We start from the raw sequence: 20,519 nt of genomic DNA, 5'->3' as shown, positions 1-20,519 counted from the left end.
GAACCCACTATCTCCCGAATGAAAGCTAATGGCTACGTGACCCAAAACCGCGCGGATACTTGCTCGGTACCAGACAATAGACTCGCCTCCCCCTGAACAGATGGCACTTCCCAATTTCCCAGTGGTGTCACTGATGATTCATGGAACTTTCCTGGATAACACTTGATTTCCCCACGAATAAGCAATATCTACTGTGGAAAACTTTCCAGCTTCTATATTTAACACATGAACTGAATAATTTAACACGAAATAGACGTAATAATAAATAATATGCGGGGATCTTTGTCAGTCGAAAATCTCACCACACCATGCTGTTCACCTTTGGAACCCCAATTCAACACACGCTAACTCTGGAATTGTGACTATACGCTAGTTTGCATAAATTGCACAAGGGTTTCTGAATAAACTCTACGACTTGCCGAGAACGAAACCAGTAAATCTAGGGAAAGACCATCTCAATACCATTAGATTCACCCTTTGTGGAACGATAGACATATAGTAGCTTAGGAGAGAACGACAATAACTAAACTCACCTGTGCTGTTTCCCGTTGAGAAGAACACACAACCCGCCTTGAAATGTCGACGAAGACTGATAATTAGAGAGACATGAGTCTGTAATCTCACCACTTTGTAGACAATCAGCATTAGAAGCAATCTCAGTAGCCAGGGGGACATCGTGACCTGGTGAACATAAATATTCCAGGAATATCAAATAGAAAAGTATTTTATAAACAAATTACTGTTTGTTCACTATTTTTCTACATTCGCAGTATGTATTTATTTTATCGGAAGAATTTCTGAGTCGTCAACAGCACAGTTAAATCCTATCCTCCAATCAATCAATCAGTCAATTAATCAATCAATCAATCAATCAATCAATCAATCAATCAATCAGTCAATCAATCAATCATTCAATCAATCAATCACCATTGATGTGCATTTAGGGCAGTGACACAGGTAGCAGATTCCCTATCTGTTCTTTACGTAGTCTTTTCTTGAATAATTTCAAAGAATTTGGAACTTTATCGAGGATGGTAAATTATTCCAATCACTAACTCCTCTTCTTTTAAACGAATATTTGCCACAATTAATCCTCTTAAACTCCAACTTTACCTTCATGCTTTCCTACTTTTAAAAACATCGCTCAAACTTATTCGTCTAGTAATGCCATTGTACGCCATCTCTCCAGAGACAGCTCGGAACATACCGCTTAGTCAGGCAGCTCATTTCCTTACTCCCAAGTCTTCCCAGCACAAACTTTGCAAATATTTTTGGAACGCTACGCTTTTGTTGAAAATCACCCAGAAAAAAAACAGAACTGCCTTTCTTTGGATTTTTCCAGTTCTCGAATGTTTTGTTTTATTTACTTGTGTTGAGTCATATTTTGCCTCCAAGAATCAGATGCTTAAAATCCTGATAAGAAAGTACAGAGGAATATTATCGAATGCAGCTGTCCCATTGCTTTCCTACCGAGCCAGGGCGTTGCTGTAGAATTCAGGTGCCCGAAATTAAGGTCTCCACCAGTTCAAACGGCAAAGGTGTAAATCTCTGTGATTAGAATTTGATACGGAAAATGAAGCTGATTACTTGCAAAATTAAGTGGTATGTTCCGAGCTGTCAGCGGAGAGATGGCGTTGAATGACATTAGTAGACGAATAAGTTTGAGTGGCGTTTATAAAAGTAGGAAAGATCACAATATGAAGATAAAGCTGGAATTCAAGAGGACAAACTGGGGCAAATATTCATTTATAGGAAGGGGAGTTAGGGATTGGAATAACTCACCAAGGGAGATGTTGTTTGATTTTTTTTTGTTTTTTTTTTTTTTTTTGCTAGGGGCTTTACGTCGCACCGACACAGATAGGTCTTATGGCGACGATGGGATAGGAAAGGCCTAGGAGTTAGAAGGAAGCGGCCGTGGCCTTAATTAAGGTACAGCCCCAGCATTTGCCTGGTGTGAAAATGGGAAAGCACGGAAAACCATTTTCAGGGCTGCCGATAGTGGCATTCGAACCTACTATCTCCCGGATGCAAGCTCACAGCCGCGCGCCTCTACACGCACGGCCAACTCGCCCGGTAAGAGAGATGTTCAATAAATTCCCAATTTCTTTGAAATAATTTAGGAAAAGGCTAGGAAAACAACAGATAGGGAATCTGCCACCTGGGCGACTGCCCTAAATGCAGATCTTGATTGATTGATTGATTGATTGATTGATTGATTGATTGATTGATTGAGTGATTGATTGATTGATTGATTGATTGATTGATTGATTGATTGATTGATTGATTGATTGATTGATTGATTGATTGATTGATTGATTGATTGATTGATTGATTGATTGATTGATTGATTGATTGATTGATTGATTGATTGATTGATTGATTGATTGATTGATTGATTGAGGTATTCATCAATAAACTAGTAATCTGAATGGAGTAGCACAGCTCCAAAGCAGTGGCGGATGTCATAAATAACACTATTCACATCCCTACTTGAATCGATCTCCCGCGAATAACTTAGATTGCACTGATCAGAATCCGAACCAGCCAGATATATGTGGTTTGTTGCTTCACAAGAGGAGTATGCCTAGGAGAAAGAAAGGAAGCGGGTATAAGATTTGCAGATGGCATGGTAATTCTAACGAAAATTAGAAAACGAGTTACACAGTTGTTAAAAAGACCTTAACAGCAAACAAAACGAGTATGACAATAAGAGGAAAACAGGACAAGATTATTATTACATGGGAATATGAGAAAATCGACGAAGTGGACAGTTTTAAATACCTAGGCAGCTACGTTACCAAAGATACGTACCGCTCTGAGCAGATGGAAACTAGAATTGCTCTAAGAAGGCAAGCATTCTGCAGGAGACGAAGGCTGATGTGTGGACCACTGGAAATAATATCTTAAGAGCCTGGTAAAGTGCTACGATTGGAGAGTGGTAATTTATAGAGCAGAAACATGGACACTTAGGAAAGAGGATGGAAGAAGAATAGAAGAAATATGAAAAAGGTGAGTTGGAAAGATAAAGTGAGAAATGAAGAGGTACTAAAAAGGGTTGCGAGAATAAAGAAAGATACTACGAAATTTCCTGTACAATGTTATATTGATAGTTCTCACGTCAATTTCATTTTTTCTACAAGAGATATCCAACTTTATGTTCTGTGTTCTTCACCTTTATGAAGGCGAATGATGAACTGGCTTGATCACTGTGCGAGAAGAGACTGCCTGACGACTAATGCAATGGAAAGAGACCAAGAAGAAGGAAAAGATTCCAGCTGGTAGACAAGAAGATAGACCTCAAAAATGATCTCATGAAGACTGGAAAACATGGAGGGAGGGGCCATAAGAAGACCAGCCAACCAGAAGAACGATCGATGTTGGTAATTAGGGTTCGGATGTTTAGGACCTAAAAATCACCCAAATATGCGGGCAAATATGCTCTTAAAATATCTTAATATGACCCAAATATATGCCGAGCATTTTTACTTCCAATAAATTATTTTTAACACTAGGTCCTTTATATTAAAGATACAATTCAATACACAATCTTGTTGCACTACTTCAATAAATTTCCTTACTAGTTCGTTTAACTTAATTCCACTAGTCTCCATCATAAGTCCATTATCAATAATTAAACTGTGGTCAGTACCAAAGACAATATTGCAGTCCGACACAATGGTGACAGAGACCACATCGCTGCTCCTGCAAAGCATTGAAAATCGTATTAATTATCGTAATTAAAAACATCGAGAGCACAGAATACTGAATTGAAGTAAAAGATAGGAAAATATTGCATACCCCTTATTCCCTACGTATCCCTTTGTTTCTGTCAGTGTCCCTATGCCGCTGGACATTAAAAACTTCACACACTTTTCAGAAAAGGATCTTTCCTCCCCTAACTCTTTAACACTTTATTTATTTATTTATTTATTTATTTATTTATTTATTTATTTATTTATTTATTTATTTATTTATTTATTTATTTATTTATTTATTTATTTATTTATTTATTTATTTATTTATCCGTTTATGGTCCAGGGTTGACTTTTCCTTCGTACTCGGAGAGGGATCCCACCTCTACTACCTCGAGGACAATGTCGTGGAGCGTGAGACTTCGGGTCGGGGATACAACAGGCGAGGGGAACCAGTACCTCACCAAGGCGGCCTCACCTGCTATTCTGAACAGAAGCCTTGTAGGGGGATGGAAAGATTGGAAAGGATAGATAAGGAAAACCGGAGGAAGCGTCCATGGCCCTAAGTTAGGTACCATCCCAGCGTTTGCCTGGAGAAGAAATGGGAATTCACGAAAAACCACTTCGAGAATGGCTGAGGTGGGAATCGAACCCCCTCTACTCAGTTGACCACCCGAGGCTGAGTGAACCAAGTTCCAGCCCTCTTTTCAAATTTCGTGGCAGGGCCGGCAATCGAACCCGGACCTCCGTGGGTGTCAGCTAATCACATTAACCACTACACCACAAAGGCGGACCTCTTTTACACAATTTCTTAACACTTTTTTTAGGTGTCCTTTTGTCAGCTCTATCACTAGTAATGTAACTATCAAGCCATAAACGCAATCTTTATTGACAACTAGCGAATGTACCCGTGCTTCGCTACGGTATTCTACATTGTATTCGAATATCGAAGTAAATAGTGTACATGCAGTAAATAAGATAGTTTTAAAATTGCATGTCTCTTAGCGTTATCCGAGAAAGAGCATGGGGAGGTCCCCGTACGTTTCCAATGTAAAGTGTTTGTTACGGATTTGTGATATAACGGCAGGCTCACTTGCCTACTGGCATTCACAATCAGGTTGGGAAGTTTACATTATAATTGCAGGCCCCATTGCCTACTATGCGGACAGAATCGATTTGGGGAGTTTTCGTTAAAATGGCAGCCCCCCTTTCCTACCTCCAGACAGATTACAGTTTTTATTATAATGGCAGGCAATTACCCTACTATCACTCGAAATTGAGTTGTGCAGTTATCATTATAATGACAGGCCCCTTTTCCTACTGCCAGCCAGCGTACTGCCAGTCACACCAAGTTGGTGAGTTTCCATCAAAATAGCAGGCCACTATGCCTAATGCCAGTCACATTTTAGATGAGTACATTTCTTTATAATGGCGGGCACCCTTGCCTACTGCCAAACACAATCGGGTAGGGGAGTTTTAAACAATACTGCATGCTCACTTACCTTCTGCAAGTCAAATCGAGAAGGGAACTATTCATTACAATTGTAGGCCTTCCTTACTAATGACAGTTACACAGGAGTTGGAGAAGGAACCCTTTCCTACTGCCAGTCAAAGTCGGTGTGGGGAGTACTGATTACAATAGCAGACCGACCCTTTCTCGATCGCTAAATCGACATCAGTGAATATATATAGATCGACATACGAAAGTATATGCGTGTTTACAATATTGAAGACCTTCATTTACAGATTAACTGCTACTAAACGTACGTCATATCGACAAAGGATTATACCATAAGACACGCCGGATTTAGTGGCCTAAATGGCTGGTCCAATGATATGTCATCTATTCTTGGGTCAGATTTAGAAACGTGGAACAGGGTAAAGGTTTTGTAAGATCATCTCACATTACATTACTTTTCGGATAATAATGTGACAGCTACATACGTAGCATTTGGCTCACATATGGCTACTGAGTGGGCCAATTTTCGTGAAGAGTTTGATGATTCTGTATTTCATATAAGTAATTGAAAGTATGAATAATGCATGTGAAAATTCCAAATTGGCTTAACATCGATTAATAGAGAAAAATCAAACGTAAAAGGGATACAGATACGGCATAAAGTCATAAGACCAAGGTTGTAGATCATTCCAAATTGAACGGAGATTGTGCAATCCGTTACGTGATAGGAATTTCCGAAGGTCTGCACCATCATTAAAATTGCCTGCATATTTCGATATTCTTCGGGGATAAAAAATGAAAAATTTAATGATATAGGATTTTTCATTCGTTACAGGCTAAAACGTATAATTTTGTCAAATTTCAATTATCTTCTTATTCTTCTGGCAGATTATGCCACAATGTGGATTTTGGGCGAGGCGGGTAAAAATTAGGACTTTCAGGAAATCAAAAATTATGGAGATTGTTATTATTACCCCTTAAACGGAAAGCTGTACGAAAATTTCGCCAAAATAGTCAGTGTAGAGGTACAGAGTCGTTACGATTTGATTTATATAGATAAGGAATCTGCTCCATGTAAAACACCTTTTGGGCTATGTCCGCTGGACTTAACCTGCAAAAGTGACCATTCATGATATCTCCCTTATTAATCCTCCTGACGAAAAAATGCACATGAAAAAAAAGGTTTAGAGGTGGAATTCCATCAGGTTTGGTCGATTTCCAGTCAGGTTGGTCTTGTTCTGTATATATTGTGGAAGAGTAAAATCACCATTTCGGTTCCTTATAAACCGCCAGTCCATTCCGGAACATGAAATGTTATTTACGTTTAAAACCTACCTTTGGACAGGTGGATGCTAAATATAAATTTTGTTTCGAATGTCTTCAGTAGTTTTCAAGTTGTAAGGAATACGCTTTACACGCACCCGCTCGTGAGTTAAGTCCGATGGGACTTGTACAGAAAAACGGTCCTTTAATGATATCTCCCTTATTGATCCTCGTATCGAAATGATGCACATGAGAAAAAAAGGTTTAGACATTAATTTCTACCAAGGTAGGTAGACTTCCATAAACTTTTGTTGTGTATATTTTTTGGAAGTGCAAAATCACTGTTTCGGTTTCGTATAAACCCCCAGTTAGTTCAGGGATTTAGAAACAATATTTGCCCTGAAACCTATCAAGGACAGGTGTATTCTAAATACGAATCTTGGTGGAAATGCATCCAGTAGTTTCTAGCATTCACGTACATACGGCGTAATTAAGGAAGAAAATAATACAGTTAAGAATGTTGAAACTAATAGAAAATGGATTATAACTGAGGACAGCCGGATAACGACAAATAAATAAATGCCGTGAGTTATGGATATAATAAAGCGCTAACAGAGGAGAAATTTAGGTTCAGTGATTCTTAGGTAAACAAATATGAAGATGACTAATGGTGTTATTACTTAATCTATTCGAGGGCGGTTATAACCTCCAACGATATTCCGCCAATATCCCGCAGATGAGCCGATTGATGCCTCTCTTGCCATCTACCCAAGGAACAACCACGAATTTAAAAGCATGATGAGGAAAATGGCAATACGTTACTTCCCTACTGGCATGCAGTCAGAGACGTTGCCATGGTAAGCTGTAGGTTCGTTCTCGGTCTGTCGGTCACTAAATGCAGAGCATGATACCAGCAGAAAATTGTAAATTTCTCCGTCATGTGAAGAGTAAGGTAAATTATGAACATAACGAAAATTGTTTACAATGAAGAGACGTTTCACGTACGGTAAACGAAGTTTACAGAAAATCAATAGTATAAGAGAAAATAGAGGAAAACCACTGTGGTTTTCCTATAAACACCCCGTCTATTCAAAGATTTTAAAATTATATGCATATCGGAACCTTTCCTGGGATGAGTATACTCTAAATATGAAGTTTGGCTGAGATCTATCCAGCCGTTTCGACGTGATGGTGGGAAAACCACTCTGGTTTTCCTATAAACCCCCCGTCTATTCAAGGATTTTAAAATGATATGCATATCTAAACCTTCCCCGGGATTAGTATACTCTAAATACAATGTTTGGTTGGGATCCATCCAGCCGTTTCGACGTGATGGTGGAAAAACCATTCTGATTTTCCTATAAACCCCCCATATATTCAAATATTTTAAAATGATATGCATATGGAAAACTTCCCCGCGATGAGTATCCTCTAAATATGAAGTTTGGTTGAGATCTATCCAGCCGTTTCGACGTGATGGTGGAAAAACCATTCTGGTTTTCCTATAAACCCCCTGTCTATTCAAGGATTTTAAAATGATATGCATATCAAAACCTTCTCCGGGATGAGTATACCCTAAATATGAAGTTTGGTTGAGATCTATCCAGCCGTTTCGACGTGATGGTGGAACAGACAAACAGACAGACAAACAGAAACAATTTTATTTATATAGATTTTTACACTCGTTCTTCACCCCCTTTCCATCCCCGCCCAAAGGAGTCCTACGAGTGCCTTACACAACAGTATATTTTTTTCCCAGATATTAAGTCTTATTTGTACCTATTTTGGTTGACAGCTATGCCCAAACGTACATGCATAATCTCACTGCTCTAGAATCCTGGAGCTGACGTTGCCATGGTTACGGCAGTTCATTTCTTTATCCGATTCCTAGAGCAGGGGTAGTGTGGTGCCAATATCTCCATAACGGTTGGTTCTAGGGCCTTAAAACATGGTTTTCGGGCCCGTAGGGCTTACCGAGTTTTGTTCTTTGCGTCAAGAGGATTAAATTGAGCTTTGTCTCGTCCTTATACGACAAATTCGATATTTTGCCTATAATAGTATAAGAGAAAATGGAGGAAAACCGTTTTTCCTATAAAACCCCCGTCTTTTCAAAGATTTTAAAATGATATGCATATCGAAACCTTCCCCGGGGTCAGTATACTCTACATATGAAGTTTGGTTGAGATCTATCCAGCCGTTTCGACGTGATGGTGGAACAGACAAACAGACAGACAAACAGACAAACAGAAACAATTTTATTTATATAGATTCTAAGAAAGGTGGTTTAGGCGCTACCTGAATTGATCATGAGCCCCTCTGTTATTTCCTTATCTTTTACCAAGAGTGAGATTCCATTGGACGTATATATCCGCATTTTAAGTCTTCCTCTAAAGCAAGTTATTCCAAAACTAGTGATGTCAACTCAAAACAATACGGGGCGACGGAAGTTTAGAACTTCAAGTTTCGTCACAATGACACAAACACAACTACACAAGCAACATCCGACATCACATTCAAAGTACAGTTCATTTCTCTGAGCAAGATATAACCAATATCACCAAAACAATAAAAATAATGCATGTATAGACCCCATAAAATAAGGCTAAATATTATGAGAAACGTCCACTTCGCGTTTAATTCCAACAAATAGCTAAAAGGGAAGATGGAAAAAAAAGAAGATTTTTCCTGAATATCCGAACTCTAACGATTATTTATATACCTATATACAGGATGAAGCGAAATTCGCGCACTCGGGCGTCGCAGTGCGACTTCTCACATGCCAACAATAAAAAAAATGTCTCTCACAAAAATTGGTCCTGCGAGTATATCAGGCAGAAAAAGGACGTTGAAGAGTGGCAATTTGGCAACAATGTAACCAAATGTACGGTGAGTACCTCTGTCAGCAAATGTTATCCGTGCTGTACAGTTGGTGCGGTAAATAGAGTTTTGGGTTGGCCTGCAGGAGGTCGAGGGTTCGATCCTGGGTTGAGGCGCATTTTTTATTTGTTAATTTCCATCGGACATTACGTACTGTAATACAGTAAGACACCGTACCTTAGGTCACATGTATCCTACATTTACAACATTTTGTAACGCTGAACACAACAAATACTTTGCTAGGCCTACTGGTAACGTAAGGCCCTAACGAAATGTAATGGACCTGAACGAGGCAAGAATAATATTTAGTACCTAATCTATGAGACCAATGGAGGAAGTGACAAAGAAAAGAGGTTTCGCATCTAGTATATGAAGTGGTGCGAATGAATTCACGCCCACGACGTGGAAAGGGCATCTTTCAAAGCTGACCAATGAAAACGATTGTTCGTCCATTTCTAGGATAGTAGTATGTAAGTGCAAATGGTGTCTAGAGGACCCGCTGCAATCGCTGTTGACGATTAAGATGCCAGATACCATACCATCTGGACTACATTTACGAAATAAAAAATATACCCTTCAACCCAGGATCGACCCCTCGACCTCCTGTTACCCCTCAACCTCTTTGTTACGAAAATATCCTATGGATGATATTGTTATGTGCCAGGCCTATCGTAGCCCCTTTTGGTACTTCCTTGAAGGGACTAGTGAATCAGCCAACCGGGGAGCTCCCAGTCGGCCTGCGGGCATGGCTGGTATTTCCGTGTATTGTTCACGTCAGCTGACTATAAAAAGGAAGGCTAGCCGCGGACAGTCAGTCAGTGTTGGGCTCCTTGGTGGAGTCAGTGTTAGTGATGGACTCGGAGTTAGTGCTGGACTCCGTGGTGGAGTCAGTGTGAGACTCAGTGTGTTGGTGTTCGGTGACTGGGCTGAGGGCGACAGAGGTTTTGGCTGTCGCTGGTGTCCCGCCGAACGACGAGCTCTTGTGGTTTCGAAGAGTCCAGTGTGTACGTTGGCCGGAGATGACGTACGGAACGGAAGATTGTGTACTACCTGAGATTACTGTGTGTGTGTATATGTGTGTGTGTTTCTATGGACAGAGAATCGCCGTGAGTTAGCGAAGGAAGCCACTATCGTGAGTGTGAGGGTAATGGACCTGTGTTAATGCTCACAGTTGTGAGTATCGTCCTGCTGTTGAATACTGTTGAGTTGTTTAGTTGTTCACTGCATGTGTCTGTGTGAATTACCGGACTGTCCCTGGAGACGGCCCAAGGAATAGTCATCGTGGGTTGTGTAACCCGTAGTCCTGTGTTCAGATCCAGCGGTCTACACACAGTTGCTGTATGAGTTGACCGGACTTGGAGAAGTGAAAGTAAGGATTAGCCATAACAAGGTAATAGCAAACGGGCCGGACTACCTGTCGAGCCATAAGGAAGGGAGAAACTTGTAAGTAGGCAGTAATTAGTGAGTATGGCCATTCATAGTTGATTGTAAAGTTGTGTGTATATATATGTGTGTGTGTGTGCACCTATTGAGGCATACTGAAATAAATTACGAGTGTTAAAACAGAAGGAGTTTTATTCGTAACAATATGTTCATGAAAACTGTTTCAGTTTTTTTAACCAACCTCTTATTGCTTCGACACGGTAGTGTACAGAAAACTGTGTGTTATTGCGGTGGAGTGTGATGTTTTGTATGGTACATGCTGGGAAAAACACAGATACCAAATCCCCGAGTCAATGGAATCAACCATGTATCCTTGGGGACAAAACATAACGACCTCGCCTCACACCACTACTCTGCAGCGACAGTCCGGTGTCTATCAGCGGCTTATAGGATTTCCTACGTCTCGTGAAGTCGGAGTTGCTAAATCGTCTACTGCACTCAAAACGAAGAAAGGGTAAAACCTGAAGAGAGTGTGGGGGAAAAAAAAGTAGTTTGGCAACCTCTCCACACCAAACAAGGATCACATAGAATTCGTTAACTGTGCAGGTGCAGGGTGCGATTGACTGCTGGCTTTCAGCTCGCTTCCAGGAACTGAGGCCGTCATGTTTTATCCCCAACTATAACATTTAAGTCCTGTACCTGGTCGGGAATGGAACCCGAAGCCCATTGAACCAAAAGCCACTACGCAGACCATTCATCCATACAGCCGGACTTCCATTCCATTAATATAACAGCAATCAATATTGCAGTCTGATTGGATAACGGATTAATGTGTCGACATTCAGCCATTATTCTCGTGCCGAACAATAATGATGTACCGTATTTGATAAGATGTTTCTTGCTTTAATCAAAGCAATCCAACAATTCATTGATTTCCACTGAGTGAATTTGAGAGATAAAAGTAATAAGTTATTGAATGAATAAACTGATAAGGTTACTGCAAATAACTACGAGATTGAGGATTACTGGAATAATCTATAGTTGAAATATTGTATAATTAGTCCCTTGAGAGCAACTGGTAGAGCAAAATAAGATAAACCATTGCTGCCAACTTGATAAGTTCCTAAGCAAGCAGTATCTGAATCCAAGTAGCAATAATGGAGAATCACTTACCTGACATGAAACATAAGATCGGTAGCGAAGCCTCATAGTAGACAAAGTAAGCTGAGCTTTCAAGAAACGTCTAAATAAGTAAAAGAAAATATTTTATTTGGATTTAACTCAAGGGGAGTGGTGCATGTTAAAGTGGTACTGCTGTGAACCCAAGCTCTGCATTCGGGAGACGCGTGGGTTCGAACCTCTCTGTCGGCTGTCCTAAGAATTGTTTTCTGTGGTTTCCCAATTTTATTTTCAGGCAAATGCCGGGACAGTTTGTATTCATAGGCACAGCCGACTCCTTCCATCTCCTGACCCAATTTCTTTCACCATCATTCATTTAATTTCATTAGCTCCTCAGCTGAAGAAGGGCATCTAGCCGTAAAAACGTGCCATGCAATTTCATCACATCTAATCCCCGATACCGCATCAGGAAACAAGACTAAGGAGTTGACATATATTATTATTATTATTATTATTATTATTATTATTATTATTATTATTATTATTATTATTATTATTATTATTATTATTATTATTATAGCTGTTGTTGCTTGGGTCATTAGTCCACAGACTGGCTTTATGCAGCCCTCCATGCCACCCTATCTTGTGTTAACATTTTAACTACCTACTGTGCATTCCTTATCTGCTCTAATCTGCTTGTCATATTCATTTCTTGCCCTACCCTTTTCATTCTTACCACCTACACCTCCCTCAAAAACTAACTGAACAAGTACTGTGTGTCTTAAGATGTGTCCTATCGTTCTCATTCTTCCTCTGGTCAAATTTAGCCAAATCGATATCCTCTCACCAATTCCATTCAGTATATCTGCATTCGTGATTCCATCTACCCGTCCCGCAGACGCAAGTGCGATATACGGATATAACTTGAAAATAATATCCTCTCACCCATGGGTAACTAATGCAAATATCGAGTTCGAATTATTATTATTATTATTATTATTATTATTATTATTATTATTATTATTATTATTATTATTATAACTTGTACGTATGGCTGTGAAGTTTACATCCACTTAGTATTTGTATTATTATTGTTATTATTATTATGATACGATCGCGTTGTTTGTGAGGTTATGTCAAGACACATGTGCTCTACATAAACATTTATATGAGTTCAGTTAATGTAAATACCTGTAAATTATTCTTATCTGTATATAATAATTGTGAAACACACTGTAACTTCCAGAAGGGTAATAGGCACTAGAACGGTGGAGAATATTCTGCACATTACAATTTATGTATTAGGCACTCTAGAATTTACATGAAGGTATTTTGTTGTAAAGTAGCTTTCTATAAGCCTGGCCAGGCACATATATAAGGAGATGGTCTTGATGGTAACGAGAATTATTGGTCAGAGAGTTATTGGTTAGGGAGTTGTTGTTTAGTAGAGTTATGGTGTAACAAGAATATACTTGTGACCTAATGACATGCAGTGGTTGCAGTTTACATATTGAAGTGTCAGGCAGCTGTTTTAAAATGGCGGTTTGTGATATGAGTGTTTTGTTTGTGACACCAGTGATTAAGGTTATGTGTGTGTGTTAATTTGTAAATAGATGTGAATAAAAAATTGTACCAACTGACGGCATCTCGTGTGCGTCTTTGTGGATACCTTACCACCTTCAGCAGTCTTCTGTAACACAACATTTGGAAAGCCTCTATTCTCTTTCTGAGCTAGTTATCGCCCATGTTTCACTTCCATACCACGCTCCAGTAAAAAGTCCTCCGAAAATCTTTCTAATTCCTATATCATTGTTCGAAGTTGGGAAATTTTATTTTCTCAAGAAAGGCGTTCCTTCATTTCATGTCCTCCTTACTTTTGCCATCGTTGATAATTATACTACCGAAGTAACAACATAAATCTACTTTCTTTAAGACTTCATTTCCTAATCTAATATTTCCTGCATCACCTGAATTCGTTCGACTGCAGTCCATTACGTTTGTTTTGGACTTACTTATTTTCATCCTGTAACCTACTCCTTCTCCAAGACTCTGTCCATACCATTATCATTTTATGAAATATTCTTTCAGCCTAACCAAAGAAAATGCCCACGCTTCACCAACTACGTTATTAGTACATTATTCATACCTATCACTATCATATTGGCCTGATATTATCGTAATAGCCTTAAGATCCGAAGGAAATGCAATATCTTAGTCAATATTGCACTCTGAAATGTACCTACTGCTACTACTAAATGTTTTCATTCCTCCCTGAAGGGGGAGGCGGGCCTCCTAGACGGTGACGCCGTCTCTCAGGCCAGGAGATTTGTATCGGAGAAGGTGAAAGAGTTGGTGGCCGTGGTCTATGCTAGGAACTGTCCCGACATTCGCCTAGTGCAGGAGAAATGCTTTTTTCTTTTTTGTTAATTGCTTTACGTCGCACCAACACAGATAGGTCGTATGGCGACGATGAGACAGGAAGGGCCTAGGAATGGAAAGGAAGCGTCCGTGGTCTTAATTAAAGCACAGCTCCAGCATTTGCCTGGGCCGGATGCTAGCTCACAGCTGCGCGCCCCTAACCGCACGGCCAATTCGCGCGGTGCATGAGAATGGAAAACTACGGGAAACCATTCTCAGGATAGCCAATGGTGGGGACCAGCCCCTCTGCGTCTCTCGAATTCATAGGCGTAGAGCCACTTTAGAGCCATTGCCACCCCTCCTATGCTCGGTTGGCAGGTCGGAATGCAGAGCTGTCGGAGCACGGACCAGCCGTGGCCACTTGTGGGCCGAGATCCACTTTGCATCCATCGACCTACTACTAAAACGTTTTCATTCCTCCCCTGAAGGGGGGGGGGGCTCTTAGACTGTAACGCTGTCTCTCAGGCCGGGAGATGTGTTACGGGGAAAGAGATGCAAGCAGAAGGTCATAGGGTTGGAGGCCGTGGCCTGTACGAGAAACTGTCCCGGCATTCGCCTTAGCGCAGGAGAATGGAAAACCACGGAAAACCATTCTCAGGACAGCCGACGGTTGGAGCCAGCCATGAGGTCCAGCCCTGTTCCTTCTCCCGAATACAGAGGCGTAAAGCCACGGTAGAGCCATGGCCACCCCTCCTCTGCTCGGTTGGTCGGTCGGAGTGCAGAGCTGTTGGACCACGTACCAGCCGTGGCAACTTGTGGGTCGAAACCCACCGACACATCGACCTAAATGTACCTGTAGTGACTTTCATGATACAACAATACGAACACTGATAATATGCGAGTTAAAGACAGCTGTATCAGCAAGCAAATTAACTTCACTGCTTAGTGGCAAAACCGAATCCAATCCAACAGTTAGAAGATAATCATAAATCATTAGTTTCAGCAGTAAGGTTTTTCTCTTGGAGAATGAGGTTAGGTAACAGTGACTCTACGTTCAAGAAACTGGTTGCCTTATAAAAGGAAGTATTCTATAGTTGAAGAGAAGCACCGTGGAGAAGTGTAACGAATGAACAGGATAGAAACTAACAATATCACATTACATATTGTACCGGGAGGTACACCTCAAACCCGCATATTTAAAAGAAGCGCCCTAAGAAACACTATCTATCAGACGAATCTTGAAATGCTAATACGTTAAGTTGGGACATTGATCAGAAGATGCCACTACTGAATAACTGAGTATGTTATTTCAAAGTTTCCTAAACTGACTGTATTTCTTTTTCTTTGTTTTGGTGTACATAAAGAAGTTTGAACGTTTGTCCATAGATGTCTCCATAAAAAACAGCGGTCATGCATTCCGGTGCAAGGTGGAATAATTAATGATTTCAAGAAGTTTCGTGTTTATAGGTTTTTGCAACTAAATTGACTTTCATTTATTTTGATACTTCAAGGTTTGCAACACTTCCTTCTCGTCCCGCCAGCTTTGGAGTCTGGCCAATAGGAAATTTTCTGTTTTTATTTTTCAGCCAATCAGAGGTTTCTTGTAACTTTTTATTCTGCCAATAAATTGAGGGAGAGTGTCCGGATTTAGTCCAGAGCCTTCTCGAATCTTCCCCTCGGGTATATAAGCTGCGGCTTTTTCTAGCTACCTTGTCTTATTGATCGTCGGATTTCTGATTTCTGTGTGTTAAGACAGGAGGCGAGGTGCCTCATTCTTCGGCAGGCAGAACATCAGCCCAAGTAATGGCAACCAGTTTATATCTCTGTAGCTATCTCCGCAGACTCACCCGAGGGGAAGGTTCTAATTTCTAACTATGTAACCATCCGTTTCCTAAGAATGTAAACTACTTCTTCTCATGTAAAATTTCATAACGATTTAAACTGTAAATCGGGGATAGAGAGTGCGTTACCCTCTCGAGTTCCCCTTCAATTTATCTTGAGGTGACTACGATTTTGTAAGCCATTAATTAACCTTTCTTTCTAGTCACCTCAGTAGCTTGGGATTAGCCTCTGTATCATCGGGCCGCGAGCCCAAGTAGGGTTTTATTCTTGGTTTTCTAGGAGCACAAGTATACGCCTCCATAGATTTTGAGTTCTTTTTGTTCTTCTTTTTCACGAAGGCCCATAGTATGGGTACTAGAAACCACTGTATTAACTAAATTGTAATTGGTAGGTTGTACCTAGAGAGGTCAGAGACTATAAGATGTTTGTAAAGTTGCCTTGTGTAGGCTGTAAGAAATTGGGAGCCAGTCTCCTTTGTTGAATTCGGAGAGCATGTAAACTCTTTTCTGATTTTAGTGTATTATTGAGGTGTGCCTTTGGAAGGCCATAAATTGTATCGGTTGAAGCAATGTGCTCTGGAATTTTGTGTCTAATTAAACGCTACTTTTGTGACATTATAAACTTGTAAATTTGGGGCTTGAAGCCCAGAACTGTTAAATTCCCTATTCTGGGGTTTTCTATTCTGGTATCAAAATTTTAATTCTACCTGATACATTGGTTTCTCTTCACTAAGTGAAGAATTTTGTTAAGTTTGAGATCTGAAAAGAAATATAACTTTATTTAAAGTTTTAAATTAACTTTTGATATCGTAGTTAGACCCTCCTCCTCTGCGAACCATGTGACCTTGCCACGGTGGGGAGGCTTGCGTGTCCCAATGATGCAGATAGCCGAGCCGCCGGTGCAACCATATCGGATGGGTATTTGTTGAGAGACCAGACTAACGAATGGTTCATCGAAAGGGGGGTAGCAGCCTTTCGGTAGTTGCAAGGGCGGCAGTCTAGATGATTGACTGATACGGCCTTGTAATAATACTCAACATGGCTTAGCTGTGTTGATACTGCTACACGGCTGAAAGCAACGGGAAATTACAGCCGTAACTACCTCCCGAGGACATGCAGCTCTCTCTGTATGAATGATGTACTGATGATGGCTTCCTCCCGGGTAAAATATTCCGGAGGTAAACTAGTCCCCCATTCGGATCTCCGGGTGGGGACTACACGAGAGGGGGCGATCATCAGGAAGATGGATACTGACATTCTGTGAGTCGGAGCGTGGAATGTTAGAAGTTTGAATCGTTGTGGTAGGTTAGAGAATCTGAAAAGGTAGATGGATAGGCTAAAGTTAGATGTAGTTGGCATAAGTGAAGTACGTTGGCAGGAAGAACAAGATTTTTGGTCAGGCAACTACCGAATTATCAACACAAAATCAAACAGGGGAAATGCAGAAGTTGGTTTAATAATGAATAAGAAAATAGGGCAACGGGTAAGCTACTACGACCAGCATAGTGAAAGAATTATTGTCGTCAAGATAGACACCAAACCAATGCCCACCACAATAGTGCAGGTCTATATACCTACTAGTTCTCCTCTTCTACTAGTTGTTTTACGTCGCACCGACACAGATAGGTCTTATGGCGACGATGGGATAGGAAAGGCCTAGGAATGGGAAGGAAGCGGCCGTGGCCTTAATTAAGGTACAGCCCCAGCATTTGCCTGGCGTGAAAATGGGAAACCACGGAAAACCATCTTCAGGGCTGCCGACAGTGGGGTTCGAACCCACTATCTCCCGATTACTGGATACCGGCCGCACTTAAGCGACTGCAGCTATCGAGCTCGGTAACTACTAGTTCAGCGGATGATGAAGAAATCGAAAGAATATATGACGAGATAGAAGATTGAATGCAATATGTAAAAGGTGACGAGAATCTAATTGTGATGGGAGACTGGAATGCAGTGGTAGGCCAAGGAAGAGAAGGTAGTACAGTAGAAGAATTTGGATTGGGACAAAGGAACAAAAGAGGAAGTCGGCTGGTTGAATTCTGCACTGATCATAATTTAGTCCTTTCCAATACTTGGTTCAAACACCACAAACGACGGCTGTATACGTGGACGAGACTTGGAGACACTGGAAGGTATCAAATAGACTTCATTATGATTAGGCAGAGATTCAGAAACCAGGTGTTGGATTGCAAAACTTTCCCAGGAGCAGACGTGGCCTCTGACCACAACATGTTGGTCATGAAATGCCATCTGAAGTTGGAGAAATTGAAGAAAGGAAAGAATGCAAAAAGATGGGGTCTAGAAAAGTTGAAAGAAAAGAGTGTGGGGGATTGTTTCAAGGAACATGTTGCACAAGGGCTAAATGAAAAGGCTGAAGGAAACACTATAGAAGAAGAGTGGAGAGTCATGAAAAATGAAGTCAGTAGGGCTGCTGAAGAAATGTTAGGAAGGATGAAAAGATCAACTAAGAAACAGTGGATAACTCAGGAGATACTAGACCTGATTGATGAACTACAAAAATACAAGAATGCTAGAAATGAAGAGGGCAGAAAAGAATACAGGCGATTAAAGAATGAAGTGGATAGAAAGTGCAAGGTAGCTAAGGAAGAATGGCTGAAGGAGAAGTGCAAGGATGTCGAAGGCTGTGTGGTCCTGGGAAAGGTAGATACTGCATACAGGAAAATCAAGGAAACCTTTGGAGAAAAGAAATCTAGGTGTATAAACATTAAGAGCTCAGATAGAAAGCCACTTCTAGGGAAAGAACACAAAGCAGAAAGATGGCAGGAACATATCCAACAGTTGTATCAAGGTAAAGATGTAGATAATTTGGTTCTGGAACATGGAGCGGCTGGTGATGCTGATGAAATGGGAGACCCAATTTTGAGGTCAGAGTTTGACAGAGCTGTGAGTGACCTAAATAGGAACAAGGCACCTGGAATTGATGACATTCCCTCTGAATTACTGACTGCCTTAGGAGAAACCAGCATGGCAAGGTTATTTCATTTAGTGTGCAAGATGTATGAGACAGGTGAAGTCCCATCCGATATTCTGCAGAATGTCGTTATGCCTATTCCCAAGAAAGCCGGTGCTGACAGGTGTGAAAACTACCGCACCATTAGTTTAGTATCTCATGCCTGCAAAATTTTAACACGTATTATTTACAGAAGAATGGAAAAACAAGTTGAAGCTGAGTTGGGAGAAGATCAGTTTGGCTTCAGAAGAAATGTAGGAACACGTGAAGCAATCCTGACTTTACGTCTGATCTTAGAGGATCGAATCAAGAAGGACAAGCCCACGTACATGGCATTCGTAGATCTAGAAAAGGCATTCGATAATGTTGATTGGACCAAGCTATTTATGATTCTGAAGATGATAGGGATCAGATACCGAGAACGAAGAATCATCTACAATCTGTATAAAAATCACTGTGCAGTGATAAGAATCGAGGGCTTTGAAAAAGAAGCAGCAATCCAGAAAGGAGTGAGGCAAGGCTGCAGTTTGTCCCCTCTCCTTTTCAAAGTTTATATAGAACAGGCAGTAAAGGAAATCAAAGAGAAATTTGGAAAGGGAATCACAGTCTAAGGAGAGGAAATCAAAACCTTGAGTTTTGCCGATGATATTGTTATTTTATCTGAGACTGCAGAAGATCTCGAGAAGTTGCTGAATGGTATGGATGAAGTCTTGTGTAAGGAGTACAAGATGAAAATAAATAAGTCCAAAACAAAAGTAATGGAGTGCAGTCGAACGAAGGCAGGTGATGTAGGAAATATTAGATTAGGAAATGAAGTCTTAAAGGAAGTAGATGTATATTGTTACTTGGGTAGTAAAATAACTAACGATGGCAGAAGTAAGGACGACATAAAATGCAGACTAGCACACGCAAGGAAGAGCTTTCTTAAGAAAAGAAATTTGCTCACTTCAAACATTGATATCGGAATTAGAAAGATGTTTTTGAAGACTTTCGTGTGGAGCGTGGCATTGTATGGTTGTGAAACATGGACGATAACTAGCACAGAAAGAAAGAGAATAGAAGCTTTTGAAATGTGGTGTTACAGAAGAATGCAGAAGGTGAGGTGGATAGATCGAATCACGAATGAAGAGATACTGAATCGAATTGGTGAGAGGAGATCGATTTGGCTAAATTTGACGAGAAGAAGAGATAGAAATAGGACACATCTTGAGACACCCAGGACTTGTTCAGTTGGTTTTTGAAGGAAGTGTAGGTGGTAAGAACGGTAGGGGTAGACCAAGGTATGAATATGACAAGCAGATTAGAGCAGATCTAGGATGCAATAGTTACGTCGAAATGAAAAGTTTAGCGCAGGATAGGGTGGCATGGAGGGCTGCATCAAACCAGTCTATGGACTGATGACTCAAACAACAACAACAGTTAGACCCTTTCAAGCCCAAACCTTCTTTCACCTCTCTGCGTTCCACAGATATCCCGGAACACACATTATACCGGAAATACCGCTGCGAGAAAGCAAGTTCGAAGTATGAGAGTTAAACTTCGCGCGAGGTGAAGGG

At 40.6% G+C, this 20,519-nt stretch overlaps 1 protein-coding gene across 1 annotated transcript in view; it reads right to left on the bottom strand.

Annotated features, from left to right (window-relative positions):
- LOC136866006 (uncharacterized) overlaps nt 1–20,519 on the bottom strand; it is a 142,133-nt gene that overhangs the window by 38,888 nt on the left and 82,726 nt on the right. Inside the window, exon 2 of the mRNA XM_068226798.1 lies at nt 534–681. Coding sequence (XP_068082899.1) covers nt 534–675 — 142 coding nt within the window. The 5' untranslated portion in view covers nt 676–681. The remainder of the gene's footprint in view (nt 1–533; nt 682–20,519) is intronic.

This window comes from Anabrus simplex, chromosome 3, assembly GCF_040414725.1.
Source record: "Anabrus simplex isolate iqAnaSimp1 chromosome 3, ASM4041472v1, whole genome shotgun sequence".
NCBI classification, from domain to species: domain Eukaryota; kingdom Metazoa; phylum Arthropoda; class Insecta; order Orthoptera; family Tettigoniidae; genus Anabrus; species Anabrus simplex.
Note: the sequence above shows the minus strand (reverse complement) of the source record. Positions and strands in the feature narration are given on the sequence as shown.